Below are 13,337 nucleotides of genomic sequence, written 5' to 3'. Positions count from 1 at the left end.
ATGTAATAGCCTGGTCGTTTGCCTTTGTTTGATGCTGACAATTTTTTCTATGGTCTGCTACACTGGTTGTGAAATATTTGCCATTGTTTGTGTGTCAGTAATTTATCTGTGGGCAGGCCAGGACTCATCGGGTCAGGGGAAACAGTTAGTGCGTGACGGCTCAGGCGTGCTCGCTCGACTCTTCCCGACACTCTGGCCACGGCTGCCATCCTTGTTGAACAAAGTTTCCTGAGCCCGAGCTACAACTAAGGCTGTGGCATCCAGGCCAATCGGAGTCGGTGTTTCAGATCTAGAAGAGCGCACATGAGGTGTTTACAAATGTGCTACAGAACCTACAGCAGCCAAGGCAAGCACAGCCAGTCCTGCTCTTCTAACAGCAGTCATGATCTGATGACACCATAGAACCCTTTTTACAGACCATTCAAGTCAGACTGATTAAGAGGCATTGCAAGGAATTAAATATGCAAGACTCGAGTGTAATGTGGTTTGAGTTTTATATACAGACAAATAGTTGTTCTGCAGTTGATTACACTGGTGGCTGGCACTGCTAATTCTGAGTACAAGGTTCAAGCCCTTGCAGTGTACTGCTGAAGACATCGGTTTGTCTGCAATCTAAATGTAAAGAATGGGGCACAAATGGTTTAGCTCTACCAGGCTTTAGTCTTTAGCCAAATACTCAGTTATGTCGTATGCACGTGTGAAATGGTACATGACTGACAGCAATCAAGAAATGGAACAAATTTTCCTCTTTTTTTTATTGTTTTGTGATTTTAAACTCTCAAAACAGAAACTTCGACCTTGACTGATCCATTGACTAGAAAACATTAAAAAACAAAACTTTACGAGATAAGAAGTTTGAGCTGTCCAGGGTACGTGGAAAACCAGGCAAGGCGATTTACATGTTGTCCTCGTCAGAGTCATCATCCTCTTCCAGCGATTCCTATGAAGCACAGAAGAATGCATGAGCCAAAGCTGTAGACACACGAGAGTCCATGCACACACACAGGGGGCGGAGCTTACTTTAGCATATTTCTCAGCCTCCTCTTTGATGTCCTTAGGGACAAGCTCATGTCTTCCTTTTGTGACTGAGAAGAGACATGGAGACATTAGTCCACTTTTAACTAGATCTGTTCACACTTGTTTTGATTATTTTCTTTACAATCCATTAGTTACCTTCTCCGACCCAGCTGAGCTCCAACTCAAAAGTTTTGTCTTTCACCTCATCATGTACAATGTAGATGCTGCAAGGAGATACATAATTTATCACACACACACACATATATAATATGAAGAGCTTTGCTTTTGCAGCTGATGGAGGACCTGTCTGCTAGGAGGACCTTTGGAACCGGTAATATGTGAAATAAGCACAAAGTTCCATCCACCTGCTAAAGCCAGTACAAGCAGACACTCAGAGTGCAAGAGGACAGGAAGAACTAAACGTGCACATCTGCAGTGTTTCAGTGAGAAACTGCGTGTGCTGGTTAATGATCCTTCAGTCTCATCCCCCCACACGTGTGCATCCAGTCTGTCTGCTGCTTCTCAAATCTTGCGTCCTCACGTGTGAGCTCAGGATAAAGTGGGGTCCACCTGCGTGAGGTTTACTGCTTCAACCCCACGTTCTGGGGTGAGCTGCTACGTCCAGCACCACAGAAGCAGCGCTGGCCCACCTGCTGTCCTCATACGTTCAGAATCCAACCACATGCATTTAAAAATCAAACCCAGCGATGGACAGCCGGAGCCTCATGAAGCATTTGGGCTTCATCCTGATTGTGCTGGTCAAACATTCAAAGCACTGGAGTATTCAAAACAAATGCCAAAGCAGTGACACCTGGTGGTTTTCAGAAATTATAGCAGCCATAAGTTCAAAACTTCACAGCACTACAGACTATACACCTTTGAATGTTTCTTCCCATTTTTGCCCAATACCTATATAGCATTTTGGTTATGTTTGAAGCTTTGGCCATAATAGTAACTTTGAAGTTTTGGTACGCTGCTTTGGTGCTGAATCAGTGCGCTTTCGTAGTAGCAGCTTTGATGCCTCTGTATTGAACATCACAAATCAAATGTTTAAGATTCTTCCAACAGCCTGTTAGTAAAACATCACATCTTGGTGGTCACTGATAGCTGAAACATGGCCTGCAATTCAGCATTGAAGTCTCGGTTCTGGAGCGTCCTGCACTGTGCAGTTTAGCGTGTGCAGTGCTGTTACATACATGCTGCAGCTCAACCACACAATCTTCTGAAAGTCTTAAGTCATGTGTTACCCCTGCACTGCAGGTCTTCTTTGGGCTATTGTCCTGTATAGACCTGTGGCCTAAAGGAGCCCAGTGCAGCCGGAACCAGATACTTATTTCCAAAGGACTGCGCTACACCCATGTGTAACAAGCAGGTGAGCCTCCACTGAGTAATTATGGGAGTACTACAGATCACACTTACATTTTTGCCACCTCCTTTACAAGCTCTCTGCATGTCATATCTTTCATCTGTTGAAATAAAGTGTGAAATATTCAGGGGTTGATGAAATGAGGGAAAATATTAACTGCTTCACCTAAAGGTCTATACATGTAACGTTTAATAAACCCTGTTCACAAGAATCAGACACACAGCAATTCTCAATGCTGCATTGCTACATGTCAATCACAGACTAAATGAATCACTCTAGAGGGGGAAAACCCTCCAAGTGTGTAAAGGAAATTGAACATTCAAATGTTTAATAAATACTGCAACTAACCTGAAGCTTCTCGATTTCCGTTTTAGCAGCCTGCTTTGCTTTTCCAATGGCACAGCCCCAGTAACCCTTAAACACAAAACGTTTGGTTCACTTGAAGTGTCAACACAGTATGGATGAAATGTACCAAACAAACCACATTGTGAATCTGACTTCACAAAATGTGAAGATATAGTATGTCAGTGTGAATGCTAATGGAACCTGCTTTGGTCCAAATAGACAGAACTACAAATATAAAAATACCAGTTACCAATTCTGCACTACACTAAGTTTTTCATACAACATTTTACATTAAGACAAATCTTACGTATGCAATCCCTGATGGGTCCACCATGTAGAGCTGAGGACCATCATCTTCATCATAAGATCCAAGGATGAAACTGGAAGCCAGCAAGTTAGTGAGATATTACTGAGATATAACTCAAACTAGAAAAACCAAGGAACATTACTGACATTACAGGCTCTCTCGTGCTCACACACACACTTTTACTTACACTTTACTTTTACTCTTCTCTATTAACACTTAAAAAGTACGTAAAGAATTGCTTTGCATTGTTTAAAGATGATCAAATAATTCAAAGCAGTTTGAACCATTTTGTTTTCGTGCAAGATGTCTCCAGACCCACCTGCAGCCAAACGGACGAACAGCACTGTATAACGTGTAAGCGTGAACATACATGGCAACTCTGTCGGCCAAATGCTGTTTGGAAAGAGCAGAACACCAGGAGTGCATTTAAAACCTAGTAAATGTAATTTACCAGCAAATCAGTGAAATAAGATAAAAACCTTATATGCAACATGTAAAGGATGGTAAGAATGTTTTCTCCTTAATATACAAGAAATAATGGTGAGTTATTGTATAGCATCTACTGTAGGTGCAAGTTAAGCCCATCATTTTGGGGTTTTTTAGTTTCACCAAGCTGTGTCAGCATGTAAATCAGTAACCATCTTCATATAACAGGAGTACTACTGCCTAGAATTTGGGGTGTCAGACCACTCAGAGGCCAGCAATTACATCCCCAGAAACACTGCACCACTTGATAAACTTTACTGTACCAGATCGACACTGACAACACCATTAGCACATCAGTGTTATTGTTGTGTTCAGAATGGACCTGTGGTCAGAAAATGACCAGTGATTAGCAGGGCAGATGGTGGCTGAGGCAGAGTAACAGGTGGTTTTAAGTACCAGTGAGTACAGGTACATGGTAGGTGGGTTTAATACTACAGGTGAGGGCATATCCTTTAGTCCTAACTATTCATGAAGCACGCAGTAATTTATCTGTGGGCAGGCCAGGACTGATCAGGTCAGGGGAAACAGTTAGTGCGTGACGGCTCAGGCGTGCTCGCTCGACTCTTCCCGACACTCTGACCACGGCTGCCATCCTTGTTGAACAAGGTTTCCTGAGCCCGAGCTACAACTAAGGCTGTGGCATCCAGGCCAATCGGACCCAGTGTTTCTGATCTAGAAGAGCGCACATGCTCTGAATGCTTCCAAACATAAGAACATAAGATGAACAGAACCTTTCATATTTTACCTTGAGTAAACTCTATAAAGACATTATAAGTCCTATCTTTAACTTACTACAGCAGTAATGACACAACATGGAGCCCAAACATCCCATCTTACCTTAAGAGGAATGTCATGCCCATAGTTGGAACGGAAGTTCGAGGCCTCCTCCCTGGCCACCTCAGAGAGAGATCTGGCATCGGCTAATAGCCCTGCCACAGCCTGACAGACACAAAGAGAGAGTGCATTATTAAAGAGTCACATTTAGAAGAACCAACACCACTTGAACGGTGAGACGACAATATGGACATCCATCCTCTTCTTATGATCACTGAATATCGTATCCTGGTGCGTGTAGGTGTTTGCAGCCCTTCTGAAGTGCCAGGTCACCGTTGCGCACCATTCCAACATGACGATCGATGTTGAAGATGCGCCTGTTGGAACCCTCCTCATACAGTTTGGACAGAACCAACTTCTCCACTCCAAACACCACTCCGTCTTTGCAGCGGATTCCAATTGCTGTGCTACATAAACAAGCAAAACAGTTCATGTTTTAATACCAGTCATTAACATATAACACATGAGGCAAACCTTAGAATTAGATATGTGTAGGAGAAAAGAGTTGCGTCAAATCAGGTTACTCCTTGGCATTTTTAGATTTCAACACAGTAAATCATGGGAAATGATACCACATATAAGTGTGTTGTGAAATATCTATAGAATGTATAAACATCTACCTGCTGTTTTCAACTGCCTTCATGGCATATTCAACTTGAAATACCCGGCCATCCGGTGAAAAGGTGGAGGCAGACAAATCATACTGGATTAGACGAGGAAAAATGGGGGAAAGTCCATGTTAAAGTACAGATAGGGTATTAATCCACATAAACACAACATGTTATTGAATTTAAATGAAAAGTGTACGCGGCTACCTTTGGAAAAACAACACTTTCACTTTTGTTAGCTAGCTGCTAACTAACGTTTGTGTCATGTCACTCGAGCACGCTAGCTAACGTTTACCAGCCATTCAACGTTAGCAAGAAGTGACTCAGCAGAGGCGAAAACGACAATATGGACCATAATTTACTAGTTACACTAGTTACACAAGGGGGGAAACTCGCGTCGTGTACCAGCTGTAAAACTCGACTGGTCACTGTGAGCGACGTGCTGCCTTTAGGTGACCAGTAACTTAGACCCCCTCACCGCTCTTGGGCTTTGTGATAGCAACACAGCTAACTGGCTAACTACAACGTCTTTGACCCATCATTCGTCATCAAACAGCAGGCTTTGTGTTTAAGAATGAACAAGTTTTTTTTAAAGCTAACGGCTTAACTTACCCCGGTCCCGATGGAGCTCATTTTATATTAGTGAGACGGTATAAATAGCGAAAGCTGGTTAGCGAACTACAGCATTGGCTAGCTTTACCGAAACACTTCTACAGCTCCTTTCAGTACGCAACAAGAACGTCGCTGATTGGACGCGATATTTTCCAATCACGATGCAAGTGTGAAGTGAAGCTATATAACATGTTAACATACAATTTCAAAACAAAAGTCTCCCCCGCGTCGTGATCCTGGGGTAATTTTGTTGTATTTCCGTAATAACCTGATTATACAATGTTATATAATCCATCGTCAACAAGAAGTGGTCATTATGAACCCAATATGACTTGAAATGTTATATTTCATATTCTAATACACATGGAGGGATCCAATTTTATTTTTCTGCAGCACTTTGTTCTGTTCAGTTCTTGATCAGGTTTTGACATGATCTACATCAATTTCTAAAGCAAGCATTAAATCCAGCGTTATAAATTTGTTTCAATCTAAAGCTCTAAGATGAATCAAACCCAGCTGAACTGACCATTATATGTACACATAGCCATGCATATAAAACTTACCAAGCAGGCCTAACTAATGTCAATCATCATCTCCAAAGAGAATGTCTGCATGTCAGACATGTTTCCATCCAGACTCTGCACTGTTACTCATAAAATAACTTGGATTTATATGTGCAGGATCTCTACCCATCGAAAACAAACAGCAGCATCACAGAAACGGAATGCATGTTTTTATTACATACGAATCAAGAAATGTAATCAGCAAGCACAAATTTTCCAAGCATCATTCGCAAATCTTTCGGAGATACAAACCAGTCAAACCAGGTTAAAAAAACGTCAGTTAATTAAAACTTGCAGCACAACACTCAAACCACAGACATATCTAATTCTATCCACTTATGGCTCAGTGCTATGCTACTATTCACTCAAAAATCTTTCAATCATTACATGTGCAATCTTTAAAACTCACAGAATTCTAAATATGTATAGAAATATACATATAGATCACAAAACAAAACTCAACACTGGCACTGCTCTTGCATTTCATTCAATATCAAACATGCCTTCTTCTGCCCCAGTGGTCATTCACTGTTTCTGTCTCCAGGCCTAGTTGCCTCTGGCTTGGGTCACCAGCACCGCTGGGATGGCTGCTCAGTTGCTTTCTCATCCAAGTGACATGCACCCCAAGCAGCCAGGCTCAGTTAATCCCTGAGAGGCAGCTTTCTGCCAGGCACCGAGTGTCCATGGGGCCCCCAGTCCCAAGGCTCACATGGGGTTTCTCCAGCATCACTCTGCTGTGAGCGGGACGAGTAGGGCAGCAGCAACAACAGAATGCTACCTATAGTAAATACATTAATGTAGCCAACAATAGTTTGGGTAAAGATCAAGCACCCAACTTTGTCTTCCATAGGCACAAGAGGTAGGTGGACAATGTATTAGTGGGTTAGCACTGCAGCTACCAAGCAGAGAGTGTGAGATGCACATGGCGGAGATCTCAGGACTCAGATATGCACATTATACACTGGACCCAGATAAGCTTGTTATACGCCAGTGATGCCCACTGTTACCCTTTGTTTGACCAGAAAACCTCATTCGTTTCCTTTTTCACAACCACTCAAGCCCACACATGTACATGAACTGAACGACAGCTGAGTGGGTTTTTTTTCTTCATATTTCAGTTTAAAAATAGCTTGGGAAAAACTGCAGGAAATGCAAAAAAGACAATGCTACAATGGCTGTGCTAAAATGCATTATCCTTAAGGCATAATGAATTAGAATTACAAATTAATTAGAAATAAGAGAATGAGAAACAAAAACTTTCCCCATCATGTCATCCATCATAAAAACAAAGTTAAAGTGATAGAAAATGAGATAAAATACATTAAACACCAAGAAAAGTTTTAAGACTGAAATGCTGCTTCTGGACCAAAATAACAAACCTGTGTTTCAAGCCAGGTTGGTTGAGTTAAAGAGAAACAGAAAGGGAACTGAATGAGGTGACATGAGTTCGGCAGATCAGTTCAATCAGACTATGTTCAGATTTTAAATCAATCATGAACAACTTCAAGTATTCTGTTGAGTGGCTGAAAATGACTGGCCCTATATATGCACTAACTATATGAAACATTTAAAGGCTTTATATATTCTGATATTACAAAACCAAAGATGCAAAGGATTTTTAAATTCCTTCACCCAATTTGTAAGACAGCAACTTTGAAAGAAAAAAAAAGGCTTCATATGATATTGGGAGATACCACAGGATGCTGAGAGAAGGAGAATAGTGATGTCTTGTGCAGTTTTGGGCACAGTGTTGGTAACGCAGCTCAGATCTGCAGAACAAGGCCAGCGGCAGAGATGTTGTCCCCTCCGCCAGCGGTCTGATACACCTCCGTGCACACCAGCACCGGAGCCACACAGATCTCGTAGTCGTCCTCCAGCCAGCAGGACACGGGCCGGGTTTCCTGCAGGGGGATCCTCTGGCTGCCCTCCCTCCTGCTCACCGAGAACGACTCGTCCATGATCAGGCGAGCCTTGCTGGGGTCGATGTCCGCCGAGCCACAAACGTGGCGGTTGGCCGTGAGCGAGGCCTTGGCCGTGGCCGACATGGTGTTCTTCCAGCGGGAGCCGCGTGTGACGATGATGGCCTGGAAGGCCAGCGTGTGCACGTGGAGTCTGCTGAGGGGACGTCCCCCGCCGGCCTCCCGCTGCCGCCGGTTCACCAGACGGTAGAGCTCACGCATCTGGTCCAGGACGGTGGCCACGCGAGGGTTGGGGTCGGACAGCACGGTCACGTTGGTGCCACGGAACAGGCCCAGGAGGTTGGGCAGCTCCTGCTCGTTCATGCCCAGCGAGTCGGCGTGGGGGATCACCAAGCGAAGCAGGTCCCACAGCAGGTGCTCGTCCACAAAGCTGGCCATTTCAAAATGGACGCTGGTCCGGGGGGAGGAGGAGGACAGCAGCCTGGCCAGGTGTGTGAGCAACTCCTCCCGCTCTCCTACAGGAGACATCAGCAGGCGCCACCGTTAACAAATATTCATCACGCTTTCCGATCACATTGTAATTGTAAGCAGCAAATGCTTGATGTGGCTTCACTAATGCTTAAATCAGTGCTTGATCTTCCTATTCCATTTGCTTCTCTAGGCACATGTGACCAGTGTAATGCAGCTCTCTGCCTGAGACCACCTTGCTTAAAGGGGAAGTTGTCCATCATCTGAAGACCTCCCACCACAAGCAGGTCTGGCTTAAAGCTCTGTAGCTTCTTCTCAAACTCCTCCATCGAGTCCAGGTAGGGGTTGTGGTCATCACTGTGGATAATGTACCTGTGGAGCCGAAGTGGTAAGAGGATAACTCAAAATGAACTGCACCAAGATGAACTACACTATAGCACCAAAATGAACTACACTACACTGAGATGATGCTAAACATGCTCATTACACAGCTCAGTGTCAGAACAACACTGCATTGTATGAGGCAAATGCTCATTATGATACTGCACTTGAATCTGACTTCTGCTTCTGCTTAAACTTCAAGGAACCTCCAGAAAGCTGTTGTGAGTTACAGTCTTCTTAAGGTCACCACACACGAGTGGATGCGATACATTTTCACCATGTAACCACGCAGAGTGAAATGTGACTGGCTCCAACCACAACAGAATTCCAAAAATGCACACAGTGGCTCCACATGTCCAGTTCATGTTCACACCAGTTCATGTTACTTCATCACCTCTGTGGAAGCAGCTAGCACTGGCTAGCACACTCCACATTCACAAAGGGAAAGTCAACTCCAAAAAGACCATTCAGCAGATCAACACTAGTTGACTAGGTATATTAAAAGCTTCAAGGACACCTGTTGGCCCTTCGGGAGGTGTACTGCCCCCAAGTGGTCCCAGATGGGTACTCCAGGATCAGGTGGATGTCTGGTTCTTCTACCGTGTTACCTGCCACTGGAAAGAAAACGAAGGATGAACACTCTGCACTCCTCAGATTTTACAGTTATTATACTGCCAGGAGTCGCTCCTCAGGCTTTTATTAACTACATACACACAAGTTGATCAATGATCTAGTTTAAATAACTAGTTGATTTTATGTCCTTGATGCAGGGCGGGTGATGGTGGAGGCAGTGTCTGACCCGTAATGTGCGGCGAGAGAATGTCGTTAAAGTCGGTGCTGAAGCTTCCCCCGAGCAGCACGTCACAGCCTTCACCCGCCATCCTGCTGGCCATGACCGGCGCGTTGCCCCCTATCGACCAGCGGTTACCTGGCAACTCTCGGGAGGCCTCCACTAGATCACTGAAGAGTGTGTCGTTCAGCACGAACCTCCTGTGGGTCAGATGGACATAGAAATACTGTGTTTCACATCCTGTAGTCCTCACCGATGTGCCCTACACACGCCGTAAGTGTGCCCTAGACACGCCGTAAGTGTGCCCTACACACGCCGTAAGTGTGCCCAACACACGCCGTAAGTGTGCCCAACACACGCCGTAAGTGTGCCCTACACACGCCGTAAGTGTGCCCTACACACGCCGTAAGTGTGCCCTACACACGCAGTAAGTGTGCCCTACACATGTAGTAAGTGTGCCCTACACACGCAGTAAGTGTGCCCTACACACGCAGTAAGTGTGCCCTACACACACAGTAAGTGTGCCCTACATGCTAAGCAGTGCATGGACTGCAGCAAGGCCCTGATGCACACAGCACAGGGGTGAAAGGCTCACATGGAGAACTTGGGTCATCCTTAGATAAAGGGCCTTTTATTACAATTTTTACTACTTTACTATCATTTATCCTCATTATTATTTAATTACTAATGATAAGAGAAGTGAAAACAAAATCAATTAAAGGGTAATATGTTATATATTTTACAAATTTGAGTACAGACACTCCCCTTTTGACACAACAAGCTTTACCCAAAAGTAGACACACCCATCAATTATGTATTTGCATATATTTAGCACCAACTCTTCCACATTTGTGACTAAGCCTATTGTTTAACAGCAGGCAGGGATTCTTGGTATTTGGGATTAGGTGGTTCCAGAGTTAATGTGGCATTTGTCATCTGATGTGATAACTGTATCCATCAGTATTAACGCAATTATGACACCATACAGTATGAAAAGTTAAAATGAAATAAACTGACTAGCTACTCTAGGCTTCCTTTATGTGGTAAACACTTAATAATTCAAATTAGTCATCCAGGTCTGGGCAGGGACTTGAGCAAGAGCTCATTTTACTACACTGTGGATATTCCAGATACACTGTGCCCATTTCAAATCTTGACCATCACACCCCGTGTATGAGACTACTGGCTGATCTGATGTATGATCGGCCCCTGCAGCTCTCTGCTATGAGCCTGCAGGCATCTGCACACTCTTGAAATCTGAGCACTGTGACATATGCAAATGTATATTTGCTTTACAAGAGCAGGTTTCAGCCTCACTTTCACCAGCACAGCTGGAGAGGACGGCCTGAAACTTGCCTCATTAACATTCAGCAATATGGAAATATATCAGTGTGTGTGACTACCAGTGACCAGTGGGCGTGCACCAAAACAAATGAAGTCTGCTTCCTGGAGCGGAAGGTTATTAACACACACTCCGTGTTATACGTCTTCTTTCTGCGCTCACTCACGTACTCTGACGCCGCTCCCGGGGCGAAGAAGTAGGCGAAGCTCTGGGAAAGCTGCTCTGCATTCTCAATGTAGTCATGGTGCAGAGGTCGATCAGCTGGCCGCAGGCCCATCTTGTTCAGCAGGGTCACGCCATCCACAATGATGTCCACACAGCCACCAAAACCTGATATGTGAGATATACAAGAGGTCTATAGGGCTCTCAGAGACTCAAACTGGTTTTGCTGCCTACATAGTTACTGTCTGATACAATGTTTACAAAAATAATAGAATTGGGTCAAAGCAAACAATGTCAAGATCTAATCCTAGTGATCTTTGGTATTGCCTTCACTGTTTGCCCACTTTAAAACCTTGTCGGAACTTATCAGATACTCTGAGATTAAATGCGTCTAATCTTACACTGGCTTAATCTTTAAATTCCACTATCCAGCAAGGTGCACAGGCAAGTTTATCAATACACTGAAAGTAGAAATATTCATTTCAAAACATGAAGTTTCTGATATCTAATCATGGATGGACCATGTAGGTAAATCTGACTTTTGGTAGCTGTCATATAGAGAACATATTAAAATACAATTGCGATGAAAATGCCTACCTATACCAGATCAAGAGACTACTAAGGGGTAAAATTGCTGGAGATAATTAAGTTCCACATAACATCAAACACATTATCTGTGACCAATTCATCTACAACAAAGACTGTCAAGCTTTTTAATTAGGTCTAAGCCTCTGAATAATTAAAGTTTGATACATTTGTAATTAAAGATACAGAAGTAAGTTCTGTAAGCATGTAAAATGAACATTTAATCATGTGGTTTGACAAAGGGTTTAATAGTCACATTTAAACAAGTAAAAATGTGCAGATGTGCAGCTGATTATGAACTTTTAGAATATTTGAGCCCAACAACCCTAACGTAGCTGGTAAGAGTCTTGCTTATCTGTAATCTGTAATGTATGACATGCCTATTTCAGAAGCCACTCTTCAAGTAATAGTCCAGTCTTACCTATGGCCACTCTTGGTCGGGCGACGTCATTTACTCCCACTTTACGCTCAGCACGAAGCAGAGATGACAGCACAGCGTCGAGTCTTTCATCCAGCACTGAATGAGGCGGGCGGAACCAGTATGCAAACAGAACCATTGCAACGGATAAAACGGTTCCATATTTTAAACCAGAGCGCAGCTCAATGGCCATTTCACTTAACGACCCTATGAGACGGGACTTTACGCAACCAGGCGACTGAAGAGATGCGAGAGTAATGCAGAATGGGAGAGCAGACGTTTGTGCCTCAACAGGCGAAATTTGCCCTCGTCACATCCGGGTTGAGATTTGTCAAAATAAAAGCACGTGAGATTATCCACGTTTGTTTATAGGTATTGACGTGTTTTGTTTAGGTCATTGTTGTATTTTTGTGCTTTCAATGTGATATTATGAATTTTAAGTTTCGTAAGTATGTACATTTTTTCATTACAATTTTAATTAATTGAAGTATTGAATACTTTAAATGCGTTTCTCATTGTGATTCTAGAAGATATTTATGTGTCTATGTTATGTTATGTTTTTATTATGCTTCTGCAAATAAGAGACTACAAAAATGAAACTGTAACCACTGTTATGTGCACCACCCTCCCTTATCAGAACCGTCACAGATGTAACAGGAACGTCTGTCTCTATGCTATTAACTACGGGTGTGAAAAACGTTATAGAATTCAGTTTAATTGTATCCTCATCTGCACTCAATTAAATGTAAATTCATTATTATTTTTTATTTTTATTTTTTATCGTTGTTGTTGTCTTTACAATGATCTCGTAAAGTTGATGTGTAGAGACTATATAAATAAATAAAAATATCCACTAGAGGACGCTAAAATACACGGTTCACCCTGCAAGCTCGTATACTATTAGAATGCATCATGAACATGATTTAGAGTACTTGGAAATTATAAGTAACAGAAAGTATAGAATCTTTATATTTACTTACTAAATTATTTATATTTACGAAATTATTATTTTTTAAATATGGTGTAACGATGTAAGGAAAAAATCGAACGAACCCTGCGATCCCCCCTGGCTACAGGCCTGTTCAAGCCACTCAATCCTATAAATCTGCTAGGTTAAGGTGAAATCGGAATGCT

At 43.0% G+C, this 13,337-nt stretch overlaps 2 protein-coding genes across 2 annotated transcripts; both read right to left on the bottom strand.

Moving 5' to 3' along the window:
- Positions 1–728: 728 nt before the first annotated feature.
- psma3 (proteasome 20S subunit alpha 3) lies at positions 729–5,729 on the bottom strand. The gene is made up of 11 exons (XM_076978367.1): positions 5,576–5,729; positions 4,976–5,058; positions 4,639–4,762; positions 4,359–4,460; positions 3,355–3,428; positions 3,036–3,108; positions 2,732–2,797; positions 2,437–2,483; positions 1,174–1,241; positions 1,021–1,085; positions 729–940 (listed from the first exon to the last, which is right to left on the bottom strand). The coding sequence occupies exons 1-11, from the start codon at positions 5,594–5,596 to the stop codon at positions 896–898; spliced, it is 768 nt and encodes a 255-aa protein (XP_076834482.1). The 5' UTR covers positions 5,597–5,729; the 3' UTR covers positions 729–895.
- Positions 5,730–6,289: 560 nt separating this feature from the next.
- On the bottom strand, positions 6,290–12,666 carry adpgk2 (ADP-dependent glucokinase 2). The gene is made up of 6 exons (XM_076978773.1): positions 12,207–12,666; positions 11,209–11,368; positions 9,706–9,896; positions 9,424–9,520; positions 8,761–8,897; positions 6,290–8,572 (listed from the first exon to the last, which is right to left on the bottom strand). Exons 1-6 carry the CDS (start codon positions 12,394–12,396, stop codon positions 7,902–7,904), a joined length of 1,446 nt encoding a protein of 481 aa, XP_076834888.1. The 5' UTR covers positions 12,397–12,666; the 3' UTR covers positions 6,290–7,901.
- Between the last annotated feature and the right edge of the window lie 671 nt (positions 12,667–13,337).

The sequence above is a fragment of the Brachyhypopomus gauderio genome, chromosome 17 (assembly GCF_052324685.1).
Source record: "Brachyhypopomus gauderio isolate BG-103 chromosome 17, BGAUD_0.2, whole genome shotgun sequence".
Lineage (NCBI taxonomy): Eukaryota > Metazoa > Chordata > Actinopteri > Gymnotiformes > Hypopomidae > Brachyhypopomus > Brachyhypopomus gauderio.
This window is presented reverse-complemented; position numbering and strand designations above follow the sequence as displayed.

Excerpts from the sequence above, each read along its gene's own strand:
- adpgk2 (XM_076978773.1), bottom strand. The coding sequence starts at position 12,396 with ATGGCCATTGAGCTGCGCTCTGGTTTAAAATATGGAACCGTTTTATCC. Across the intron at positions 11,369-12,206 it reads CCGACCAAGAGTGGCCATAG|GTTTTGGTGGCTGTGTGGAC; the intron begins GTAAGACTGGAC and ends CTCACATATCAG. Across the intron at positions 9,897-11,208 it reads GCCCCGGGAGCGGCGTCAGA|GAGGTTCGTGCTGAACGACA; the intron begins GTACGTGAGTGA and ends TCTGACCCACAG.
- psma3 (XM_076978367.1), bottom strand. The coding sequence starts at position 5,596 with ATGAGCTCCATCGGGACCGGG. Across the intron at positions 4,461-4,638 it reads TCGATCGTCATGTTGGAATG|GCTGTGGCAGGGCTATTAGC; the intron begins GTGCGCAACGGT and ends TGTGTCTGTCAG. Across the intron at positions 2,798-3,035 it reads ACCCATCAGGGATTGCATAC|GGTTACTGGGGCTGTGCCAT; the intron begins GTAAGATTTGTC and ends TTTGTGTTTAAG.